We start from the raw sequence: 25,269 nt of genomic DNA, 5'->3' as shown, positions 1-25,269 counted from the left end.
TCCAGTGTGCAACACTTATTTGTGCTCGGCCGGGAACAAGCTGCAGCAGGCAGCGACAGAGGACAAACTCAAGGAGCGAGGTGGTGTACAACCAAATCTGCGTTTGGAAGTTGTCATATCTGACATTTTACAGGTGAACCTGTGACTGAGTTTACCTGTACATCCAGTCAGTTCTGCCCGTGTTATGTGTGTTATGTGTTCTGGGGTCGTGCTTGTAGTGTTGACGCTCACATGCAGCACTGGGTCTTATCGAACAAGCCAGACGCACAAAGATACTGGTTTGTGGGGCCACATGTAACGATTTCTTGATAAGAGCCACACACCAGCTTTCTCTTGGGTGTTACAATGTTTTCGTATCTTGTGTTGGCTCCGCTGGTTTTCTATAACAGCTCTGTGCTGCAGCCTGCAGACGGACCTTCAGGCTGGTTTGAATCAGTGAGTGACAGTAGGATCAGTGGGACTTGGTGCGTCCTGGTCCTCGCACTGACTCCGTCTCTCTCTGCGTCTCTGACAGGTGTCCAACATGTCCGTGGACTGGGTGGGATATGGATACGCAGCCCTGGTCGCGTCCGGGGGAGTCATGGGTTACGTGAAAGCAGGTATTTACATTTTCTGCACTAGTTTCTTTCCAGAATTGGATCAATAACTTACAATACAGCATCATTCTAAGGCTTTATTGATTCCCCCTGTGAAATTCACAAGCTGCCCGGCAGTATGTAAAGTCAATTAAATTCTAATATTCTATTCACAACATGTGATCATTAAAACATTATAACTCACCTGCTGTGTGTCCTTCATTCAGGAAGTGTCCCCTCCCTAGCTGCTGGTCTTCTCTTCGGTGGACTTGCAGGATTTGGCGCCTACCAGATCTCCAATGACCCAAATAATGTTTGGGTGTCACTCGGTTGGTACATTTGGTGTTGTCTTTGTGTGTGCAGGAACAGTAACATGTCTCCACTGTGACTCCTAATGCAACCTAATTGTCCAGTATTTTCCTAATATTTTTCATACGCTGTCTTTCAGCTACGTCGGGAGCTCTGGCTGGCATCATGGGAAAGAGGTTCTATGCATCCAAGAAGTTCATGCCAGCTGGCTTGGTGGCTGGAGCAAGGTATCGTTCTTATGGCTGTAAATTATTATCACAATAGCCTCCATAGATGCAAATGTATTGACTTCACTAATCTGATATAGTCTTCTGACTATTTTAGCCATTGCTGCTTCACTGAACACTGAATACATATATTTTAGTTGGTATCCTACTTCCAGTGGTTTGCACACAGAGTCTGAGGTTGTTGTCTTGTTCCAGTCTTCTGCTAGTGGGGAAGCTCGGTCTGACATTGCTCCAGAAACCTCAGGAGTCCTGATGGAGTGAAGACTCTGATGTGTATCCCATCTTGCTTTGGTGGTGATCTATCGGCTTTTGACATTTACTCTAGAACATAGTCCTTTTGTAAAAAAAATAAATAAATGTAAGCCTGCATTAAATATAGTAGCTTATTTCTATAATATAAATGTGTTGTCTTGTTTCATTTAAATGACCACACCATCCACTGTCATGTGTTTATTTGTAGAAAATGTTTACAAAATGTTCTGTTTATATTGCATATTACAAAGACATTTGCAGTTTACAATATGCAAAGAGTTGTTGTTATAGACATAAAAAACATTGCATTAGTCTTCTACTGTTCAGCAAAGCAGAAGGAATACAGCACTGCAAGTACCATTCATAAAAGGCTTTTTATGTTTTGCCATGGGTAGCCAAACGGTACTAGAGTTTATGAAGCTATGTCGCATTCAAATCCTAATCAGAATATCCAAACACTAAACAGCAGTAGTATTGGCAACTGTCATCTCTGAAACTGAGATTCCATGCATATATAAAGTTGAGCCTACACATCTAAACATGAAACACGTCTCTGCAAAGTATGTGGGATGTGTCATACACACGTTGATGTACTTTGTTTCAGGAAACATACAGCATTAGTGTATTTCCTCCAGTTTGGAGTTTACATGTAGTAAAGAATTATTTCAAATGTATCTATGGCAACTTGCCCAGCAAGGAGAAAGGGTTGTGTCGCCCTCTTCCCTGAACTATCGATTTCCCCCATATTTGGATGTCCAGTCCACTCTGCCATGGACAGGTTGAACAGCAGGAGCTCTGCTCAGGAGATTCCCAGAAGTTTTTCCCAGAGCCGAGTAGTTGCTTCCCTTCACCTGAGTCCTGTCTGTCCTCTTCCTCCAGTCTTCATAATCTAGAGGAAAATTCCAGTTAGTCTAATGTCCAACTGTGGCCTTAGAAAGTGCTCAGAGTCAGACTACGTTCTACACCCAATAGTGCGTAATGCCAGTAAACACATCTTTTAGAAATTCAGCCTAAAGTAGTCAAATTCTTTTACTGTGACACACCAAAGTGTGGTGAGGTGCCTCCTGTTTCATGAGGTTTTTCTTGAGTTGTGTGCAGTACACTCTGTGATAAAATGATGGATCAGTGTGAGAGCATAAACCCTAAAGCTCTGACTGATCCCAGAACAATAGTCTCAATAATTAAGAAACAGATCAAGTTTGGAACCAACAGGACTCTTCTTAAAATACTTCTTTGATCTTTGAAATACCTGCCATAGAGTGCATGTGAGCTGAGGCTGGGGCAAACAATGTTCAGTATCTGCGTAAATGTACTTAGTTACTTTCCACCACAGATCTCAATACTGCACTTTTATAGATGAGAGATTTCAGTTTTTGATTTTCAATACACATGTTTTCACTTTGTGATTATGGGTCATGGAGTGCTGTCAAACATAAAATATACAGTATATTCAGTATTTTATAAGACACACACACACAGAACCATTTTAGCCTCTATTAGAAGATGACAATACCTTCACTTGTTTCACTCAGAGATGAGTTGGATTTGGACTTTGGCTTTGCAGATTTGGGTTTGTCTTTTTTATTATCAGGAGAAGAAGAAAGACTGACTGGAAGGGTGAAGACAGAGGAGACAGAGGAGAAAGCAGTCCCAGTGAGCAAAAGCTTAGATGCAAATATTGGAAGTGGGAAAGTGCAAACTGAACACAGAAAAGGAGGCATTATGGTTAAGAACAGAATGACTCTACAGCGAGCAGATCACAGAGGCAGTATTCACATGAGATTCAGGTTTGTAATGTAGAGTAGTGGTGTCCTTACTTGCGTGCTGGCCAGCCAACGGGGCTAGTTGGATTCTCTGTCCCACAGATCCTACCTCTTTCTTTTGGAAGGACGGCATGTAACCGCTGGAGAGGTTATACTTGGTCTTTACGAAGTTCCCTGTACGAGAATAAAAAAAAACTGTTAATGAGTACCCAACCAGCAGGGGGCTGACGGTCAGCTTCATGTAAGCTACAATAATGTGCAACATTTAAAACACAAAAACACACAAAAGGGAAAAAAATTGAGTAAACACATCTAATAAATGTTCTCACACGACACTAATTACGTGTGTGAAGGTGTGTTAATGTTACTGCATATGCAACAGCTGCTGAGGAGCCAAAACCAAAGAATGAGGCCGAGTGATTGAAGTCATTCAACTTTTCAAGAGACACCATCGACCTGCTTTCGCCAGCAGCCGCTGATTGTTATCAGTGTAATTAACCAAAAGCATCATTGTTCCCTTATGAAGACGTTGTGGTTGTAGTGCAATTTACCATCTATTTAGCAACTGCAGTCCTTAGTTGTGTGTATTTGTGCTGTCGTCCCCTGCGGAGCCTTTAACAGCCGGCGTCTTTCACATGTTAAGTCACCGGCTTGAATACCTGGAGCTTGTTGCATCATGCTGGTTGTTAGTTTATCTCATTTCACCCTCAGGCTATTCTACTAACTGCAGCTACACTGTTTGTACACAAAACAGCTTTAGCATGACTACAGTAGGAACCTTCTGCAAAGGACTCAGAGACAGATACAGGACATTTATACTGTACCGCTGCTAACAACTCTAGAACAACTCAAACAAAGCCATCTCAATCAATCAAGTACCTTTGGAGTAATCAACTTTCTCCAGTATTCTTTCTTTCACAAGTGGTTTCTCTGGGGGGCTCTCCACAGACTTAGAGGCATTCTCTTCTAGAGTCACATGCATGCAATCAGAGTAAAGACAAAGACAGATAGAGATGGATGAAGAAAAGAGATCCAGTAGAAGAAAAGTGCGATACAGTATGTTAGCATGGAGAAAGCAACAGGAACAATAATGCGATAAAAAAGACAACTGTCCTAATTTCGAGCGTAATAAGTGAGAAGAGAGAAATATCAGAGGATTGTGTAAGTGCTGGAGGGGTGGGGTAGATGAGCAGGGGTGCAGTTGAGGGCCATTTAAGATCCATTTGATCTTAAAGTAACAGACTTAATCTCATGAATAAGCAATGCAATGGCAGAGACAAGGTGAAAGAAGGAGACAGAAGTACAGAGCAAAGGAGGGAGCACAGCAGGGGCCCATATTGTGTGTCTGCCTGCATGACAAATGATTTATAGAGGTCTCCCGTCTCTAAAGTCGCAGACACTTTGGGATCACTCCAAACCCTGCTTTTGTCCACGGCCCCGTAACTACTAATCAGGAGACATTAGCTGGACCATTAGCATTAAGAGCCTTTGTGTACAAAGGAGACAGTGTCATATTATGTAACAGCAGGTGACACTGACAGCTGCCAGATTTCCACTGCAGGGCAAAATGCGGCAGATCACAGATTATATTGCTGAATAAGTTCACAGTGTAGGTCCATGGTGGATACTGTGTGTTATTTTGGTCAAATGATGGATAAAATATCCACCTAAGAATCAAGGTACAAAACAAGCATATGTCACAGGAGACCTGTATTAAAAGGTCTTTTGTGACAACCTAGTTTCTGATACTACAATTATAGTGATCTTAATAAGCGTATATAATTCTTTTCTACATTATGGGAGACCTGATTGAAAACGTAGGTGATTCGTTAGATGTGTTTCTTAGCACGTCCTCAGCAGACCTTAGCTGTTTATACCTGCATTGGCTCTGGTGACAGACAGTCCTCCTCCAATCGGTGCAAGTGGTTTATTTACGGTGTTAGAGGAGTTTTCCCACAGGTCCCGTAACGTCATGCCACTCATCTCCTTATCTCCAGAGGAAGTCTGATTCTTGCCGATCAGACCTTAAAGCAATAGAGAAGAGAGTATTTAAGTACTTAAACTGACCAGGGGTCTATTCCAGGAAGCAGGTTTAGCAATCTGTGAACTTTACCCTGAACTCTGACCTGATTTACCCTGACATGGGAAAGTTTCCAGAAAAGCTCATCAGAGTCAGTTCAATCAACTTAGTTTGTTAACTCTCAATTAAGTGTGCATTAGAGCTCTGATGCTGTGATTCACCATGGTGACTGGTAAAGTAAAACTCCAGCTGAGCTAGAAATATCTGAAACATTACTACATCTTATAATTTTGATGATCTTCAGTTGAAAAAGTGTGTACGTTAAGATTTCCTTTACACTTGGTTTTAAAATGTGTCTTGGGCGATCAGCTCAGTAGTGGACAGTGCACAAACAAACAATACGCAGTAAAAAATGCAAATAACCCAGACAGGTTGTGATATGATCGCTCAAACCACTTTTTGTGGTGGTCTAGGATACATCTGACCACATATCTTTCGCAGTATAAACACTAACATGTCTCATTGTGTCCTGCTGGATGTTACAGTAAAATAGGCCACTTTTGCAGGACTGGTCCTCTTTGTGATGGCAGGTTATAGATGCAGCCAGTCCTTAGGTTAGACAGTCAGACAGGACGTGACACAGCAGTAAGAAAATCTGAACACAAGTGGTGTATGCTCAGGTTTTTTGCATAACTCTGCTACTGCAGTGCATGTGAACCATCAGTAATCTGGTTACTTAAGTGCATATAAACGCATTGAATGGGGCAAAACCAAAAAGAGATAGGGCAAATTGGTTAGGTTACCTAAGCTGCTGTGATCTATTTGCAATGATAAAGATGACCTGATTGCCTGCTAGTCTTACCTGGCAAGTATCGTGACTGACTGAGATAGTGCTGCCGTGCAGCAGATCCTGGGAGATTAGCATCTGTTTGGCCTATTTTAATATTGTTGGGTATCTTGGTTACTGTGCTGAATGAATACAAAGGTTTCTGCTCCTTGGGCCTGACAACAGAAAGCAGAGATAACATAGATTATGAACAAAAAAAGCTCCAAAAATTCTAATAAAAAATCACATTAGGTCTTGGATATGGCTCCTGCTCCTATTGGTTACAGATGTAAACAGAATTTAGACACATTAGGCAAAAAATGCTGCATTTACAATTTATAAACGCTATGATGCTACACAATTCAGACAATCAGTGTCAACATTACTATTAATTAATATGTTTTTGACACATTGCTAATGCAGTTCTTAAGACATTACAACACTCACTGTGGACGCTGCTCCTTTGGGCTCCTCTCCTCCTCTATGTTCCCGAGACTGGGTTTCTTGGAGGTGGAGGCAGCAGTTTCAGACGGGTCCAATTCGTCCCAGCTGTCTGAATTCTTTGTTACCGTCTGGCCCCAGCGACGACGACCACTCTTCAGAACCGCCATGCTACCACTGTTCTCACTTCCCAACGTCTGTCCTTTCTGCAGAAGATTGCAGATTTTTGTGTCCACACAAACCGTACTGTATGTGTTTCTAAAATCTCTGCTGCCTTCACTGTACATTTACACCCTGACACTTCTTAAGTAGATAAGAGGTGTCAGGGGCTAGAAGGACTTCATGCATTACTATTGTGATATATCTTGACAGTCTTTCATGAAATGTAACATGAAGAAACAGCCACTCACTGCATGGCTGAGGCCTCCAGGTTTACTTTCAACTTGGGGCAAGGGGATCTGCTGAAGAGGCTGATGCTGCTGCTCTTGTTGATTTCTGGAAGAAGTTCTGGACTCAGAGGAAGACTGATGGGGATCAGCCTTGGACTCTGAGGCCTGCTTCTGGGCCAGTGGCCTGGCCTGGGCCTTCTTAATCTCCTGGCTTTGAGGACGAGGTCCCAAGACCTGACCTACCTGGAAATATGGGTAACGCAGGGCCTAGCCAGAGAGAGTGAAGCAATGTTTTCAACCATCAGAACTACATAACACTAGAGACAAGGACATCTTCAGCCTGTGTATCCACATAAAGTGAACCAGACCCATATTTTTTTAATTGCTCAAACCTCCTGGTGTGTTTTGATGCACACAACATCCTGCTAATCACCAAACCACTATAATAACTTGACAGCGGAGCAGGAGTGTGTTTGGATAATGCATATGCAGTGTAGACTGGAACTATTTGAGCAATTATGTTTACCGTCTAAATATAACATGAAGCAAAACATGCATAGGTGCACCCTGGGAGCTTTATAAGCATAGAATGGAAAAGCAATGTCATTCCCACTGGAAAGGTGTTTCCTATTCAGCTCACAGAGTGATTTCACTGTCCCACTGCAGTGAACATTATGTCACTCAACAGGGATTGTGTATACTCTGTGCCTGAAATCGAGCACCCATGTAGAGATAAAAGATTTTACAGTAGCAGAGGGAATGAAATGTGACTTATGAACTCATTGAAGTGACTTGTATGCAATCTTAGTTTTAAGGTGTGCTGTAATAAAACTGATTTACATTTCAGGTCTAAAAAGACAAAGTATTATTCATATTGAACAAAAGTCAAAATAATAGCTTTGACCCATCCTTTACATTTCTATATTTTTATATAGATATTTGTTATACCTTTAACAAAAATGAATAAAAATATTTTCACTCACTATAATCAGATTTGGATGCTCTGTCTTGCCTACCTGTACGGCTGTGGGTCTTTTTTTGGGATCCCACTGCAGCAGGTCTTTCATCAGGGTGATAGCCTCATTGCTGGCATTTGGAATCAGGGTCTTCAGGTGGGTGGGTACACATTGGGGGAAGCGAAAGTTCATAGCAGAAGATAGCTGGTAGCCTTCTGGCCAATCCATCTATTAAGGAAACAATCACATGATTACATTACACTACACATCAATGACACTGAATTTCTGCTTTTTTGTTTGAGGCAGTAGACTCAGTTCACGAGCAGTTCACACCTAAAATAGGCTCTGGAGGATTTCTGCTCAACAATCAGAGATAATAGTGATGGATTTGTGGACAGCCTTTCAAATGAAGTGGCATCCTGTCGAGCATGGAGCAGACTTAAGCTGCTTTACACCGCGGAGAGAGGAACACTGCTCCTGGCCTACTTTCACCTTTTTTGGTTTTTTTCTTACTCACACTGAGAATTTCAATTGTAAGTGATTAAAAACGTAACTAAGCTCAAGCATTTTCACCTCTCAGTTCACTTTCTTCTCACCTTTTTGACAGTGCCCAAAACTTGGCAAATCTTAAAGATTTCATCCACTTCACTGTTACCAGGGAAAAGAGGTCTGAGTGTGTAGAGCTCAGCCATGATGCAGCCCACAGCCCACAGGTCAATAGGAGAGCTGTAGGTAGACGACCTGAGCAGGACCTCTGGAGCTCGATACCTTAACAGAGAACAGACAGTACTTATATAAACTAGTCAATCTCACACTGTACGGCCCAATAAAAAAAAAAGCTAGTAGCAAACATTCAATTGTGTGTAGATGTTTTGGATTTTATTTATTGATGGCAGGAAACTGCTCTCACCATCTGGTTGAAACATAGTCTGTGTAGGGAGGTTTGGAGCGGATCTCTCTGGCCAGCCCAAAGTCTGCTATTTTGACCAGTTCTGGACCCATGCACAACAGATTCTCTGGCTTCATGTCTCGATGAAAGAAACCTGCAGGAAAATTCACATGGGTTTTAGCAACTTTAAAGGACTTTACTGAAGTTTCTATCATGCAATCATACTCACACAGTCAACTATTCTGCTGTGCTGTTTTCTATTTAGTGCAAATGCAGAAGAAAATACAGATAGAGATTTGTAAAGAACAGCAAGACATTTGAAAGCCTGCGTACTTCACACTGGTTAAATGTATGTTGCTCAGTACACCACTGGTTTTCTTATTTTTCTTAATACTTTACAATTTGTTGTATGGGCTCATCTTCCTCTCATCTCAGCCTTCTTTTCTGTCATAGACAGCTCTCTGGTTTCTTATTGATTTAACCTTTCCAGCAACAAATGCAGCCAAGGCTAAAACCAAGATTTGTTTTAGAGCTTTATATTGTTTTAACAATATAAAGTCAATCCTGGCTAACAAGAAACACCCGTCAGACACATGTTCCGATACTTCTGCTCACCGAAAATTTGGGTAATTTCATTCAAATGTGTAATTTAAACACATTAATATAAAAACATCTATATTTTAATGTTTTCAGTCTAAAGTAAACACAAATGTATTGGTCTTGCTATTCCAATTTCTTTGGCGGGGACTGTACTTTGTGGTCATACAAAAACAAAAGACACGTATTAATATGTAATACGTTACTTGTAAAAAGACGTCAAACACACCCAAACTAACAAAGTAAAGATTCTACTACGTTGACAGAGTAAAGCCTCTTACCATGCTTGTGCACAAAAGCCAACCCAGATAGCACTTGAAACATGATGTTCCTAATTTCATTCTCTGAGAACATCTTATCCTCTCTAACAGAAATCCAAAGAGACAGAATAGGAAGGACAAAGTGGGAAATTAAAGAAAAGCAGTTAAGAGACAGAGAAGTCCAGAAAAGTACACACATACCTATTGGATGGATGTGAATGTGTTTGTGATTCACAGATGAAGAGGTTTGTATGAATGCGTTTTTGTTTTTTTATTTTAACTCAGCCCAAACTTGTATGATGGCTGTTGTTTGTACTTTCAGGATACGTTTGCAGCGCTACGTATGAGGCACCCACACAACCATTCATTAAAGCAAGACATCGGAAGCAGAGAGTTTAATGACTCTTAAGGCAGGCCAGTTATAGAGTGTTCACATACTACAAGAACTGCATCAACATGTATTATTAATCCAATTAATCTCTTCAGTCCCATAGTTCTCAGCTTTATCATTTTAAAACTGTTTTGATATTGAACCTTGCAGTATGTGACCGCTCTCAGGCGCTTGAAGGTTACATGGTACACCTACCATTTTTGTGAATAAACGACAGGCCTTGCAATATCTGAAAGCTTATGTTTCTTATCACTGATTCTGGGAACAATTTTTTTCTGTAAACATAAAATTAATAAAAGTCTCATCAGTCTGTTCATGAAGGCATCAGTCCATAAAAAGCAATTAGTCTGTCTTTGTACACCTTCACTGATAAAGTATGCTGAGAAACAAAGGCATGCACAACTAAATATAGTCAAATACCAAGATAGCTAGGCATCAAACATCAGCCTGTTTTATTCTTCCCACTGCCTAGTGTTTTTTGCAACATATCCAAACGTATGAATTGTAAAGTTCAGCATCTCGCTTCTTACCTGTCTTTCATAAGCTGATAAAGGTTCTCCTTCATGTACTCAAAGACAAAGTACAGCTGATCATTCTCTCTTATGACCTCTTTTAGTTTCACCACATTCGCATGGTTCAGCTTCTTCAGTGACTGGAGTGGCACATCATGGGAACATGCAAGAAAAGGTAAGTCTCATTCAGCGTATTGACAGGTTAATGTACATTTAATAGCATGGGGACAGATTTGTCTTTTAGCAACATGCACAATTTGGCTCGGTCTTCTAGATCCTCATTTTAGCGGATATTGACATTGACAGCCTGGGTTACATAGTTGGATTGCAGTATTCCCAAGGCCATACACACAGGTTGCTTTTTGGACAAGTGGCTGGAAATAATGTTCAAATAGTTGTATACGTTTTGACATCATACAGCTGTTCCATAAACTACGCCAAGTATCACCACCCTTACTTTCACTTCCCGGAGGTTCATACATTCTTCCCACGAATAAAACTTCCTCTTCATCCTATGAAAGACAAAAACAAACATTAGTGGAACAGTTATGCATCAGATACTCATATATGTTCAAATAAATCAAATACAATGAGGTTGCAAGCCATATAAATGACAAATAACATAATTAGTGTGACTCTTGTGTGACCTACTTGTGCCGTACACATGCTGTATACTCTACAATGGACCATTGAATTTCCACATATCTTGACACATTAAGCTGTCAGTTTAATCACAGTCTGTGTTGCTCTATACATTAAACCACACACCAGCTGTTCAGACGAGGGTTTTGCTGTAACATTGCGTATCTTCCGTGATCATCTTTACCTCTGGCATTATGTAAGAGTTACAGCACATGCAGAGGTCTTTTTCTTCTCTCTTGGCATGTGCCAGTCGTCCCTTCCACAATGTCAGCAACCTGACACACCCACCCCCCTCCACTTTCACTGCCTTTCACCGTCACCACGTGTATTGTCTTGCATGGTAACCAAATGATCAACCAGTGGATGCATCTCCAGTTTCTCATCTATTATTGAACCCTGCTGCCATGCTACTGAAAGAAAGGCATGTACGCTTGTTTGTTTGCCCTGGTGATGGCAAAAACCCAGTAGTCCTTGGTCTACTTAGTCCTTTTTATAATACATATGAAATTGTAGTCAGAAATCACCTCACTTAATACATCCCCTATGGGGAATCTGAAATAAAAGTAATATATATATATTTTTTTTTTTTCCGTTTTAATATACTGTACTGAGTTTTTGGGAATGAGTTTTGGTGTTTTTATACAATGTATATTGTATAATTAATTAATATGTAATGCAAACTATAGGTCCAGGATATGCTCTTTTGTTAAGCTTGTTCATTCCACCAGAAAGCAATACATTGTATAAAGTAACCTTCAAAACTAGAGATTAAAAATTAAATTCTAGTTTTGCTATGATGTTAAAATAACTAAAATTACTATTACCTATTATACAAGCCTACAATATTAACATTTTATTACCATCTTGTCAGGCACATGATCAACAGCCTCACCTCTTGATAGCCACCAGTTCTCCAGACTCGTTGCTTCTCCCCATTAGCACGCTGCCATAGGTGCCATCGCCCAGCTGCTTCAGGCTAGTATAGCGATTCATCATCCCTCAAGATGGTTTCATCAGCTTCTTAACTTTCGTTTTCCTATTCTATTGTGCCAAAGAAATGTTCAGTCTTTGTTTCACCAGCCTCTTCTGAAGAAAGGGTCACCTGTTCTTTCCCGGGAGGAAGTATTGAACCTATGTTCAAAACTCATCTTGCAGCAATTTGTCCATTGCCTGAAAAAATGGATCCCGGGGATGTAGGTCAGCCAAAGGAAATCGTGGTGTCTTGCAAGACTATGGAGAGACAAACAAAACAAACATAAACAACAGATACGTTTGTCTTTAGATAAAAATGTGTAATATCACACACAGAATACCAATTATCTGCCTCCCCTCCACTAAAAGTCCCAGCAGAACAGGATTTCTGAGAGATCTCAAGACAAAGAAAAGCAACAACCACTTCTTGTTTTTTTCTTCAGCGAAGAAGATTAGGTGTGTGCCACTCTAGTAGGAGGCTCCTACACGATCACCCAGGGGAGATGACATAGCCAGCCCTAGGCTGATTAGGCCAAGGGGGATGTAAATAGGGCGTTACATCACGTCATGCTTACCGGCATCCACTACCTTCCCCAAGCACCCTGCCTGGCAAGCGGATTTGACTGACACCACAGGCCAATAAACATTTAAATAAATATTTCTACTGCAATCTGTAACATCTCAAAGAGAATATGGGGAGACAAAGATAGTTTACAATTGGTTGTTCAGTATCTGTTTCTCAAATAAAAAGGACAAGAGAAAGACTGAGCATTGGTTGTGCCAAAGAGGATTATAATAATACATATAGAGATACAGCGTTTAGTATAAGCTGCTGCATCCAGTCCATGTAGCACATACAGAGTTTCATTAGAAAAATCAATGCAATAACAGCAACCTGATTTATTCTATAAAGTATTCGTTGCTCTAGTTATTTACATTGTTCTCCAGGTTTAAACTAATTAAATCAATTGGTCAATTGTGAGTTGTGCCCTGTTAAAGAAACTACTCTGGTGGTAACAGTTCACAAAAGTGGGACTGTGACCATAAACTCTTTATGATGAAAACTCATCAACTCATTGAAGACTGCTGAGAAAGTGAGCTGACACCATTGAAGCTGGTTTAACAACAGCTGTCAAGGGTGAGACTAAAGGACTTGACAGAAAAACCGCATACAGTACGCAGTGTGGCACACTGGTGGGAGGAGATGTCAAGGAAAACCTTTTCTCATTGGTTTGTTTGTTTTGTTAGACGTGTAAATATAAATTTCAAAAACGATTTAAAGGCTGATGAGCAAGTCAGACCTCTCTCCTTAAGTGCTGAGTGGTGTTGTAGGAGAGGCAGGGGCAGCTACACAAAATCAGATTAGTATTTCATTGAAAGGAAAAGGGGCCAGAACCACCATCCAAGGAGAAAATCCAAACTGGATGTGGCTCTATAACCCCTGCTAAATATTTAACAGTGAATAAAGGCTGAATGTTTCAGATTTTGTCAACTTTTTTAGAAATGATGTCTCAAAGCCCTGCTGTGTATCAGAGACACAAGAAGAACTAAGATGAGTAGCAGCCAGTCAGTGGACTGCTGGCCTGCGCTCAGCTTTCAAGACAATCTGTTGTAGAGAGATTTAAGGGGAATTAGGATGGAGCATTATCCAGGTCACATGACATTGACAAGTTATTTGAGGTCATTTATACTGAAAACACACGTGGACTGAGGAGTGGAAAAGAAAGGGGTAACTTTGATCATGACTTCTGAATGTTATTAAATGAATGTGCTAAGAATAAGATTCATTTAACCAGTTTAACCACAAAAACATGATTAAAAGCATGAACCTAAAACTCTTTTTATATATATAATGCAGTAGGATATACTAATGAAGAATACGCATATTCACACTTTGGTTCCCCAGCCACTTTACATACTTTCAACTCACCATCTAAGGTTGTCCGGACCTCGTCATAGCGCCGAGTTTCTTCGCGTAAAATCCACGTAGTACTTCTATTCACTTGTGCAGGACGAGGTGCATGGCTGCGCGCTGCTGCTCCCCATGGAAACGTCCACACAAACGCGACGATTGTTTTAAGCTGCCAGGTGACAAGTGGCTTATTTCGAGTGGACGCAGTGCTTTGTGGGACTTGTTGTTCTTGCTACAGGGAGAGGGGGACTGCACAAATGTAAAACCGTCGTTCAACTCGTACGTGAAACTGGGGACAAAGTGTTGAGTGAGTTTTTCAGAAGATGTGACTGAAAACCAGCTCTTTATTTGATCACCGCTGAGTGACGGTGGTAGTTCAGCTGCTGCACCGTGAGATGGAGCCGTGGGGCTGTGGTTGAACCACAGTCTGTGGGCTGAACCAACGTTTTTATGTTCCCTTGATATTGAAGCGCTGAACTGCATCAGTCCCATCATCTCGGAGGTCACAGACATGATTATACATAAGGCTGGTGAACGTTTCACGGGCCGTCATCCTTACTTCTGGCTCTGGATGATAATTAAATTCCAATCAAGACTGACTTTCCCATCTGTCTTTAGTTGGTGTGTGTGTGTGTGTGTGTGTGTGTGTGTGTGTGTGTGTGTGTGTGTGTGTGTGTGTGTGTGTCCATGGGGTGGTCTTCACACACACGCGAGCCAGGTTAAGCCAAGAAGCAGGAGAAGGCCGAGGGATAACAAGTGGAACTTCGCCCTAAGAGGATTATCACCGTGGATCACCACCCGCTGTTCAACGGGTGCCGGTTTGCCGGTTGGGACACTGCGCACCGCGACGCCATGCAACCGGAAACCGGGCGCGGAAACAGTTCATATGGACGTGCCATTCGCATGATGTTTTGAACCAGCAGAAGATGTAGAAATTATTTAAATTAATATTGACATTTCAGGATGACCTTTGGAGCTTTGCGTCTGCTGGGAGTGCACAGGTATCCGTCTCCGAGGGTGCATCTGAGAGCCGTCTCTTGAGGCTGTTTTTTACCATGAAGACGCGACCTGCAGGAATCGGCAATGTCAATGCCGACTGGATGGGCTCGCTCCCCTCCAAGCTCAGTGCCATGCCCCTCAAACATCTCGCCGTGCCAGGTGAGCCTGTCGTGCGTAAAGATGCGTGCTGTCGTGCGCATTGCTCTGTCCAACGCTCATGTCACTAAATGGATAACATTCAGACATACCTCGTGAGTGTGTTTATGTTTTTGTGTCAATCGTTGCTCCTATAGCTGTACTTCCATCTTTTAGTTTCTGTGAATGTGGCCACATCATAACATCTTATCTTGTCCTTTAATTCTTCTCACCATTATAAACTCGTACTAGTCGTGTTCCCCTCTGTCTCTTCATTGCTGTGGTCTTCCCTTCCAATTTCATTTTTCTGTCCTCATCATCTTTCTTCCAGGGTCCCATGATTCTTTCACCTTCTGGGTGGACGTGCATGCTCCAGTGGGCCCCGATCAGAAGACTTATGTCAAATACCTGGCCACCATCTTCAGTGTCTTAGCCAAGAAAGTCATGGTGAAGTGGTCCATGACACAGGTACTGATCTGGAATTAGTAACATGCAGATAACAGATTGGATTTGATATGTTATATAAAAAAAATGAGATACTTTGGGCGTTTTCTGAAAGTCAGTGTGTTTTTACAGTCTAACAGATGTGTTGGGTTTTGCAGTTGCAGTGTTTAATGTCATGCGCTGTATATTCCTAGAACTTGACTTTTAAGGAGCAGCTGGATGCAGGAATTCGCTACTTCGATCTCAGGGTCTCCTCTAAACCAGACGAGCCCGGAAATGAGCTCTACTTCATCCATGGCCTCTTTGGACACAAGGTGAGCAGAGGAGTAGGCATTCAGTGACATTTCTGCGCTCACCATTGCAGCTATTGCATCTATCGTGGTGTTCTTTCTTATTGTTTTACAACTTAAAGTGAGCCACTGTAACTCCCACTTAAATGCTGAATCATTTTGTCTCCAGTGCTCAAAATGATCAAAATTACATTTGAATGCAGCGTCATGTGTGTGATGGTGTTTTGTGTTCAACTACTCAACAAGTAGGCTTTAAAATAAATCAACTTTCACTCTCCTCTGCTAAAGGTGAGGGATGGCTTGTTAGAAATCAACTTTTTCCTAGTGAGACACAGGAAAGAGGTAAGAAACACTTGAAATTGTATCTTGATCAGTCACAATTAAAACAACCACAGAAAGATCTGTTTGGACTTCTTACTGAATGATGTTTGAATGATTCAGGTAATTTTTCTGGACTTCAACCACTACTATGCAATGGAAACGGAGCATCATGTGTACCTTATCAACATGCTCCAGGAAGTGTTTGGCAGCAAGCTCTGTACTAACAGTGCAGTGGAGAACATTACTCTTGACTACCTCTGGGAGAAGAAATACCAGGTGAGACTGGGGGTGGATGTGGAACTCCCATTAGTGGCTCTGCAGTAATTTTAGATTTACAGTTTAAAGGAAATAAATCCTGTCATATGAAGTGGTAGGTCTTAGCGGGAAATAGAAGATTGTCATCTGCACTGGGGGAACTGTGTTGAATGTATTCATGTGTGCACCTGCATCCAAATCAGCTAATGAATCAAAATACAGTATTTCCACAACTGTATGTACATTCATGTAAAAGCAGAAGTGGATGCAGGTGTGCAATGGATGGCCCACCCCTGCTGTTAGGTAATCCCTGCTGCCTGGAACTCTCCTGGGCAGGGATAAGTTGTCAGTGTCATCCCCTTAACACTTCACTCACTGTCCAATTGGGGCCTTCTTTCTTTTATCCTCTCCTCACATTTTCATGTCTCTGTGTTCACACCGCTCTCCTTCATACCCTTAATTTTTTTTAGGATTTATTTATTTTATCGTCTCACACTTTCACACTCTGGGCTAATTGTTTAATTTGATGTATGCATGCACACATATAAGCAAGCAACAATGCACTGTATATATGCATGTCTTTGCCTGCGTGTGTTTGTGTCTGTTTCCTATATTAGGCACAAATAGTGATAGTTTATGTTCCGCATTGTCCTATTAGTCTGTGTTTTACTCAGTTATTTTAGTATCAGTTTGATTCTTGTTCCAATGACCTTAATCTGTCACTGGCTTAGTTGGCAAAGGAGAGAGTGAGAGTACAGAGAAGGCAGAATAGGGAGAGCAGAAGAGAATAGGACTCTTTGTAACTCTGCCTATTCACATTCTGCCCTCTGCTAAGCCACCAATGGTCTGATCAAATGATTTTCATGACTTTAAACTAAATAGTTTCACAATTATCCAGCTCTGATTCTGACTGAGTCTGATTTTGAGTGCATAAAATATTTAACTGTGATTTCAGTATACAGCAGCATATAGATCTGTAGATATTACTGTAAATAATACTAGGTTATAGTTACATACAGCAAGACTCGGTTAAATATGGCTACATGTTCATTTAAAATATTTTTCCTCAACTGATTTTAATGACCTAAGTGCTATAGTCCAAACCAAGCCCTGTCTGTGCTGATATTCAAACTCCAGGTACATATCCAGTGTCTTTTAATTTTCTGCTCTCCTCAGGTAATAGTGTTCTACCATCATCCTTCAGCTCGAGGTATCCCCTCCATGTGGCCTGGAAACAAGATCCCTGCTCCCTGGGCAAACACCACTGAGCCCACCAAGCTCATACAGGTCAGAAACAACACCTTAATCCTTGCAGTGTTTAAATACTCACCAGCCGAAAGTTCCCATATATATTTATTTATCACATTTCTGCAGTTGCAAATCACTTTTTCTTTCATTCTTTATTTGTCAGTACAGGCTAAGCAGTAGAAGTCATTTTTGGGTTTGATTTTAAGTGTTCATTTACACTAAACTGGTTTACTTTTGCTTTGAGCATGAAGCACTTTAAGAGTGATGGTTGAGACAGGGCTGGCTACTATTCTTAGTTATGGTAAACCTAGAGTCAGTGTCTGTACTCGTTACCAAGATGAACATCTCTCTGAATCTTTCCATTTATTTGTCTAACTTTCCATGGTCTCCTTCTTTTCTTCCCTCATTCTGCATCTGCTTATTTCATTAACAACACACGGGCTCTAAGTTCTTTGGTTCACTATTTGTTATGGAAGTATAAATGTTTACTATAAACTTAGATTAGTTAGTGATTTAGTTAATCACTTGTATTTAATATAATTCTGTCTAGTTCTTGGAAACTACACTGAAGGAAAGAGCCCAGCAGGGCTCCTTCCATGTTTCCCAAGCTATCCTCACACCAAAAGTCAACACTGTGGCCAAGGGTCTAGTCTGGGGGCTACGAAACTACCTGGTTGAGAGGTCAGTCAATAAGATTGGTTGTATTGGTGATATGTGGTGTTTTGATGCATGAATTATTTATATACGTTTTATATATATTTAAATATGCTAAAATACAGAATACGCAGATTAAGATTTAGGAGTTAAACTGTGTGTATGAGTTCATACTGTATTCTGTAGTTGTGTCCCCCTCTCCTCTGCTCCGTTCCACTTCTTTCCTTAGATATGTGACCAGTAGGGGGCAGTACAGTAATGGCTACAAATCCCTGCAGTGAAGAGGATTGTCAGCCTGGCCTTTGTAAAAGAGAAAGGAAAACAAGATGTCATGAGACAATAAGACTTCAGAGCTGATAAAAAGCCACTGTTTGAAAAATGGTTTTGCTTCTTTGAACTTATACTTTGTCTTTTGCAAGAATATACATTAGTCCTGTGTCAACACCACGGTACATAAGCATGTTTTATTATAAGAACCATACCTCAGCATGGATCTTTATGTCTAGCTTCCCTGTTACAGTTTACTCTCACTTTGTGGGAAGCCACTTTAATCTTCAGTAGCCATTTCTAACTCATAGAGGATCAAACTGTATCAAATGTCATGACAAAAGATCATTAATTTGTGAGTCATCAAGTGGAAATGACAAAAGAAATCTTCACTTTGAATACACACCCACTGTCCCCTTGTGCTTGAAAGAAACAGCCACAAATGATGGGGTATATGTCAATGGACACTCTGGCGAGACAGGAGGTGGCCTAATTTTACACTTCCGAGGAAATAGGATTGTTTGTCACTGACAGGTAAACATTGACACTTCCTGGTTTTGTTCTGCTGGTGGCTGAAAGGTAGTGGAAAATTTTAGGGTGACAGGAGTGATATGGCTACATGCACATGGCCTGTGTGTGTCCAAGAATCCAAACGTGTTTGAATGCAACACAATAAATTGCAATCAACAGTGGCAAGTTCATCTCTTACTGACAGACAGACACAAACATCACTCCCTTTAAGCAGTGTTTTCTATTTGTTGAGCAGATATTCAGCCAAGGGAAAAGTGATTGGGCTTTGGCAATGCTCTGAATTATGGATTTCTACTATTGTTCAATTACGTTTGTAATCACAGCTGAAACTAACAGAGACAGAAACTCAGTACTAAACAATTGGTGGAACTGTTTGCATCTAATAGTTGGTACTTTGTCCCATATCCACTCATTCCTTATTTTATTTAATGTCATTACTCTTTTCTAACTGGATTCAATCCACTATTAGCCTAATAAACCAAATCTAATCTCCATATCTTTTTTTTAATTTGTCTCTTTAGAAACCTGCCCACCATCATGTCCTGGGTAGAGGCTCAGAAGCCTGGGGTGGACGGGGTCAACATCATCACCTCAGACTTTGTGGAGCTCACTGACTTTGCCAGCATTGTGATCAAACTCAACAACTTGCTGTTGTCTGAACAGGACCACAAACGCAGATGACACACAGCGACAAATGTGTGTCGATTCTTCCACCTCTTTTGGAGAATAGTTTTTACATGAGGCCAGATCCTGAGAAATGTATTTTTAAAATATTCTATAAGTTAGTTTTAATTATAACGTATGATATTGCATCAGTGACACACAAGTAAAGACTTTTATTAGCTCCTCCTTTAACCGATAGGGCGTCATTATCTGAAAGGTCAACATTAACATAACATGTAGGAACCTATAGCCCTTTGGAATGACATAGGAACGACATCAATCCTTTAAAATGAACTCATAACTTAAGTATTAGTATCTTGATCTTGATCTAATGTTTACAAAGTCCAAAAGATGGAAAGAAGCCACAGCAGTGACGACTGGGCATGCCCGGTAACATTTTACCTAGACTAGATGTTGTCATAACACAGTTATGGCTTCATTTATGGATCCTCAAACAGGCAACACGTGACGTTGCTACTTTAACATGGAGCTGCTGCACAGGTCATCAGATCATAAGGCTCAGGGATTTAACAGTTTAACGTCTCTAATTCTTCTGAAGGAGTTTAGTTTAGTTTAGTTTTTAACATGTTTTAACATTCCAAAGATACTGTATGTCCAACACTGACTGACACTTATCCAGACACCTGTATGTATAATATTGAACAGTTTGCCGACTATACACTTCAAATTCTTCAATTCAAAACCAAGGGCTCTATAAAAGAAAATTCTTGGCATAATGGAAATATTATTTTATGTTTTATAATGTATACATAAACACTTGTTTCACAATAAAAATGCAGCTATACATCACTAAAGTTGAGTTTTTGAAACAGTTTTTTCAAAAGTGGAATGAGCATGAGACCAAGAGATTACAGTTCTATTACTACACAGACATGAACAAAATTATTGGTACCCTTCACTTAAAGAAAGAAAAACCCACAAAGGACACTGAAATAACTTGAAACTGACAAAAGTAATGATAAATAAAAATGTACTAAAAAATTAACTCCGGAAAATCAGACATTGCTTTGAGTTGTGGTTCAACAGAATGATTTTGAAAAGTTAACTAATAAAACTGGCCTGGATAAAAAATAATGGTACCTTAACGGCAGCTCTAACATAGAGCTAATGTGACTTGCCAAAACGTTCTAGTTTTGTCTCATCTGTCCAAAGGACATTCTTTTTTCACATTCTTTTCAAACTTTGTGGTTTGTCAAAACTTTCTGATGATTTGTTCTCAACAGTTGAGTCCTCCTCGGTCGTCTTCTATTAAGTCCACTTTGGCTCAAACTGATGGTGTCATCTGACACTGATGTACCTTTAACTTGGATTTCACCTCCAATCTCTTTGAAAATTGTTCTGGGCTCTTTGGTTACCACCTGTCTCTTCAATTTGCCACCGACTGTCCTCGCTTCTGAGACAACTCTCTCTCTAGTTTTCTGTGGTCCATGTTCAGTGTGGTACACACCATGATACCAAACAGCACACTGACCACTTTTCACCCTCAAAATAGACAGACTATGTAATTACAAGTTGAAGACACCTGCGTTGCTAATTACAGGACACACTTTAGTTCAACATGTCCTTGTGGTCAAAGTATTAAACATCTTTTTTAGGGGTGCCATTATTTTTGTCCAGGTTTGTTTTTTTTTAAAAACTGTCAGTTTTAAGTTATTTCAGTGACCTTTGTGTGTTTTTCATTCTTTAAGGGAAAGGTGCCAATAATTTTGTCCACATCTGTAGTATGTTAAATGAAGTCACGTCTGACAGCCCACTGTGCCACTGTGTCTTAACTATTATGGTTTGACTACAGTATATAGTTTAACTAAAGATGCAAATAGTGGCACCTTTAGTGGCAAAAGCAGAGGAAAATCTCCTGTTTATAGAAACGTTCTGCGTTTGTATTTGGGTATGTGGTGTACCTGCGTCAGTGTGCTTTACTATGTTTGTGTGTCTTACTGTGAGCCCGGTGATTACTATACATGACAGTAGTCCAGTGACAACGGTCTTGCATTCCTGTGGTCAGAGTAGAGAAGAAGGAAGGAAAGAAGGAAAGAAAGCAGAAGATGCATTTACAAAGTTGGAATCTGTACAAACCATAGTGGAGGAGGAAAAACTGAATGACAAAAGGGAAGAATCTCATTAAGTTGAGCTGGACTCGTAGAAAGTAGAGAAGACACCACAGATGACGAACAGCTGCTTTTTCATCATCTAACAGGAAAACAAGATGTTTTCTTTTCATTTCAGCAATACCCTTCTTTATTTGACTCCCTGACTCGAGGCCACATTGTTGACACGGTTGAGTGTGGTCACACAAGCACAGACACACAAGCTCAGGCACTTTAATTGCGGAGTAATTTCACATACCATGGCAGGCAAGTGGGAGAGCAGCAGACTGATGCATCTCTGCTTTGTTTGGATCCTGTCTTTCACACACGTTTTCCATTGTATCATACTGGTTTCAAAGACCAAAACCTGCATATGGTCTTAAAGATGATAATAAGGTCCTAAACTTTAAACTAATAAAGTCACATCTGTGTCTGGATGCTTGCACTTGGCAGCCAAGATCATTTTGCTCTGCAAACCTTTTCTGCAATTGTTTTGCTACCTTTCTCAGTTTCATTAAGGAATTCAAGGACTGTTGAAATGTTGTATTCCCATGTCAGCACCACCGTGTCCTGTCAGCCCAGAGAAACTAGTGCAACATGCGACTTAAAACAAATGCTCTATTGCTGAAGCTCGACTATAAACAATGCATCAGCCCCTGCCGTGGGGTCAAACAGAGTTCAGTGGAAAGATATGACACCTGAATCAAAAATAGTTCCATATACAATGAAAGACCACACGCAGCAAGTAGTTAGCCCTGAAGTGAATTTGAAGCAATTTTTCCATAGCTTTGGCTCCTGTACTGAGTTAGGTTGAAAGTAGCCCAAAGCTCATAACCTGTTTTAATCCACAGATGGCGCAGTTAAAACTGTGAAAGTATTGCTTCATACAATCAGATTTGTAAAGCATTTCTTTCTGAGATTACATTGAGAGGCAGATAAACTCTGGATGCAGCTGTAGAAACAGAAACAGAAGTAAAAAAAAAAATAAATAAAAAAAAAGGTTTAAAGGGAGAAATGAAGGAGGAAAAGCGTCACATACTTTAACATAGGGACAAACACTATGTTTTTTTTTTTTCGTATGCTTTATAGTCTATATGTTTGCAGACATAGCAGTAAAATGCTTAGATAATTTTAGTTATGATTAGCTGGGAAATACTTTAACATAATAATACTTGTCATAGCATAGAGTTAACATACTCTCAGTGCATTTAATTATTTATATCACTGATGTTAAGTGATGTCACTGACCAGAGCTGATGAGGTCTGTAACATAATTTACATACATACATTTGAGTTTGAAAAGGAATACAGGCATAAACATAATGTCTATGAAACCCATTCAAAACCCAGGCAGGAAGATTTGTCTAAATGAAACCGCAGGGTCTCCTAACGCTGGGTGGAATCCTTCTCCAAACAGCCCCAGAGTTCCTGCTCAGCCTCCTGGGGTCACACCGGAGTTGTGGAATTCGCTCGGGAATGCTGTCAAGCGTTGGGCTGCCCTCTCCAACCCACAAGCTCTGGCATGATGTCACTGGGAAAGCTTAGCAGCTTTCATGCTATCAAGCAACCATGGAGCCATAATAGCCTAATAGCTTTTGGAAACACTTGAAAAGAAAGAAAGTTAAAAGGAAATGTGAGACAATTTTCCAGGAGCATTTTCCTGATAACATTTAGCTTCAAAGATGCAACAGTAGATGTTGATTGTTGACCTAAAATGAGCAAAAAATCCCAGACTTGTTGCCATAAATAACGAAACAGTTGTCACAAAGATCCTGAATGCATGGAATATGTAGCACAGGAGAAAGTGGAACAGGACGGTGCACAAGTTCTCTTCCTGTTTATCCACAGAGAGATCCTTGCAGTTCCTCAGAGATAAGACAACCCTGTTTTCACAAATGTGCATGCACGTGCATTTGCTAGTGTGCTAGTGTGTAAGCAAATCCTCCTTGGCCTCTCTTCTACCCACAGCACAGGTTTAAATACTACATTAGTCATTTTCATACGTAAGCACACGTCATGCCTTACGCTTCACTTGTGATCCATGGGTTCAACTTAAACAAAACTCTGCATGACTTCTACATAATGCATGTTTTATGTAAGCTCTGTTTTGAACAGTGGAGAGTGTGTGAACCTTTGCCAAATAGAATCACCTACTTATGACACAGGCCTGCTGGCATCAACTCATGCCTACATGATGGTTTCAGACTGATGCATGACCAAACATGTAGCTGAGATTTTTCAGATGGTGCAAATAACTTTTGCAAAGAGTAGCCTGCAACCACTTAGAGGTTTTTCTACTTGGGTTTCCCATGTGCAGTATTAGTCAGACCCAGTTTTTTATTTTCCTTATTTTTTATTCTTCCTTTTTAGCCAAGTCCAACATGTGTTGTCAAGTTGGAAACATCCATGGACACACACGTACGCTAATTCACTATGCTGTGGCATATATTTATATAAATGTCTCCTTGTGGCCTTATAACAACTATGTCCGTTTTAAATGGCTGATTGACTCTTACATTCCATGAAAAAGCCCAACAACATCCTTTCACAGCCCATTCTTATAGAGGATTTACCCTGCTCAAGCTCACTTCAAGGTTATAATGAAAAGCATCTGCTGGCTTCGAATATGATAATCCTACCTAGTTAGAAAGTGTGACTCTAAATAGAATATTTGGTGGTGACACATCTCTTCCTATATGACTTCATTTGAAGTGTGTATACATGTCGCCTGAATAGGATTATGGTTGGAGCCAGGTGGTACGTTTAAAAGAATATAATCTTTGTTTTGCTTAAGAGTAAAGTCAAGTAATGCTGTGATTAGCTATGTAGTGTGGAAATGTCATTGTTCATAAAACGCAAACCAAGCCATTGTATTATGTGCCATTATTGTAAGTGGTTCCTCTCCTGTGCACCTTCCAGTCCCACATCCAGTTATTGTGATAGATTTCAAAAGTAAGTAAGTACATTATCATACACTGTATGATAGTGTGTGCTCTTTTAATGAACATATTTAGTTTTCAGTTCAAAATGTTATCAACATTGCCTGCTGCATGAGATCAGTGGGTCTTTCTGTATATGGGCTGTAGCCAAAAGAGTCAAAACCTACTCTATTAGGACTGGGTTGTGTCCTGTGGATGGAGACTTTGAGTACATTCCTGTAATGCCATTAGGAAAACACGCATCTTATCGTGGCTTCTAATCACTGTTACAAATGTGAGTCTGAAAGAATCCTCACTCCCTTTCTTCCCTTGTCTCCCTCTTGATGTCAGCATAAAAAAAAAAAACGTCTTCGTGAACCAGTGGGAACAGGAGGTCAAGTGTCGGTGGTTTGCTGGCACCTGCATATTATGCGCTGTGTTTGTGACTGAGAGACACACAGAGACAGAGAGAGAGAGAGAGAGAGAGAGAGAGAGAGAGAGAG

General features: G+C 40.5%; 3 protein-coding genes across 4 annotated transcripts; 2 read left to right on the top strand and 1 right to left on the bottom strand.

The window, feature by feature from the left end:
* On the top strand, positions 1-1,524 carry tmem14ca (transmembrane protein 14Ca). 2 transcript variants are annotated; one of them, XM_026361264.1, is made up of 5 exons: positions 1-133; positions 515-599; positions 803-904; positions 1,024-1,111; positions 1,307-1,519. In XM_026361264.1, exons 2-5 carry the CDS (start codon positions 524-526, stop codon positions 1,362-1,364), a joined length of 324 nt encoding a protein of 107 aa, XP_026217049.1. In that variant the 5' UTR covers positions 1-133; positions 515-523; the 3' UTR covers positions 1,365-1,519. The 2 variants fall into 2 exon arrangements, with proteins under 2 accessions (XP_026217049.1, XP_026217048.1); XM_026361263.2 differs by lacking the exon at positions 1-133 and adding an exon at positions 174-435 and having other exon boundaries at positions 1,307-1,524.
* Positions 1,525-1,546: 22 nt separating this feature from the next.
* On the bottom strand, positions 1,547-13,990 carry mak (male germ cell-associated kinase). The gene is made up of 14 exons (XM_026361262.2): positions 13,952-13,990; positions 11,942-12,279; positions 10,865-10,919; positions 10,426-10,547; positions 10,091-10,170; positions 8,669-8,801; positions 8,355-8,526; positions 7,819-7,986; positions 6,824-7,069; positions 6,420-6,619; positions 6,009-6,148; positions 5,004-5,150; positions 3,181-3,300; positions 1,547-2,252 (listed from the first exon to the last, which is right to left on the bottom strand). Exons 2-14 carry the CDS (start codon positions 12,043-12,045, stop codon positions 2,092-2,094), a joined length of 1,848 nt encoding a protein of 615 aa, XP_026217047.1. The 5' UTR covers positions 12,046-12,279; positions 13,952-13,990; the 3' UTR covers positions 1,547-2,091.
* Positions 13,991-14,763: 773 nt separating this feature from the next.
* On the top strand, positions 14,764-20,530 carry plcxd2 (phosphatidylinositol-specific phospholipase C, X domain containing 2). Its single transcript, XM_026363494.1, has 8 exons — positions 14,764-15,091; positions 15,399-15,535; positions 15,706-15,825; positions 16,090-16,143; positions 16,243-16,398; positions 17,554-17,664; positions 18,176-18,306; positions 19,599-20,530. Exons 1-8 carry the CDS (start codon positions 14,989-14,991, stop codon positions 19,756-19,758), a joined length of 972 nt encoding a protein of 323 aa, XP_026219279.1. The 5' UTR covers positions 14,764-14,988; the 3' UTR covers positions 19,759-20,530.
* The last annotated feature ends 4,739 nt before the right edge of the window (positions 20,531-25,269 follow it).

Source organism: Anabas testudineus, chromosome 2 (genome assembly GCF_900324465.2).
Source record: "Anabas testudineus chromosome 2, fAnaTes1.2, whole genome shotgun sequence".
Lineage (NCBI taxonomy): Eukaryota > Metazoa > Chordata > Actinopteri > Anabantiformes > Anabantidae > Anabas > Anabas testudineus.
Note: the sequence above shows the minus strand (reverse complement) of the source record. Positions and strands in the feature narration are given on the sequence as shown.

What these genes read in the sequence shown, in the direction of transcription:
- tmem14ca (XM_026361263.2), top strand. Translation starts at nt 346, where the DNA reads ATGTTTTCGTATCTTGTGTTGGCTCCGCTGGTTTTCTATAACAGCTCT. An exon ending in TAATGTTTGGGTGTCACTCG is followed by an intron (nt 905 to 1,023) that starts GTTGGTACATTT and finishes GCTGTCTTTCAG; the next exon opens with CTACGTCGGGAGCTCTGGCT. An exon ending in GGCTTGGTGGCTGGAGCAAG is followed by an intron (nt 1,112 to 1,306) that starts GTATCGTTCTTA and finishes GTCTTGTTCCAG; the next exon opens with TCTTCTGCTAGTGGGGAAGC.
- mak (XM_026361262.2), bottom strand. Translation starts at nt 12,045, where the DNA reads ATGATGAATCGCTATACTAGCCTGAAGCAGCTGGGCGATGGCACCTAT. An exon ending in GAACTGGTGGCTATCAAGAG is followed by an intron (nt 10,920 to 11,941) that starts GTGAGGCTGTTG and finishes TGTCTTTCATAG; the next exon opens with GATGAAGAGGAAGTTTTATT. An exon ending in TATCAGCTTATGAAAGACAG is followed by an intron (nt 10,171 to 10,425) that starts GTAAGAAGCGAG and finishes TTATGTTTACAG; the next exon opens with AAAAAAATTGTTCCCAGAAT.
- plcxd2 (XM_026363494.1), top strand. Translation starts at nt 14,989, where the DNA reads ATGAAGACGCGACCTGCAGGAATCGGCAATGTCAATGCCGACTGGATG. An exon ending in ATGGCCTCTTTGGACACAAG is followed by an intron (nt 15,826 to 16,089) that starts GTGAGCAGAGGA and finishes CCTCTGCTAAAG; the next exon opens with GTGAGGGATGGCTTGTTAGA. An exon ending in AGCCCACCAAGCTCATACAG is followed by an intron (nt 17,665 to 18,175) that starts GTCAGAAACAAC and finishes AATTCTGTCTAG; the next exon opens with TTCTTGGAAACTACACTGAA.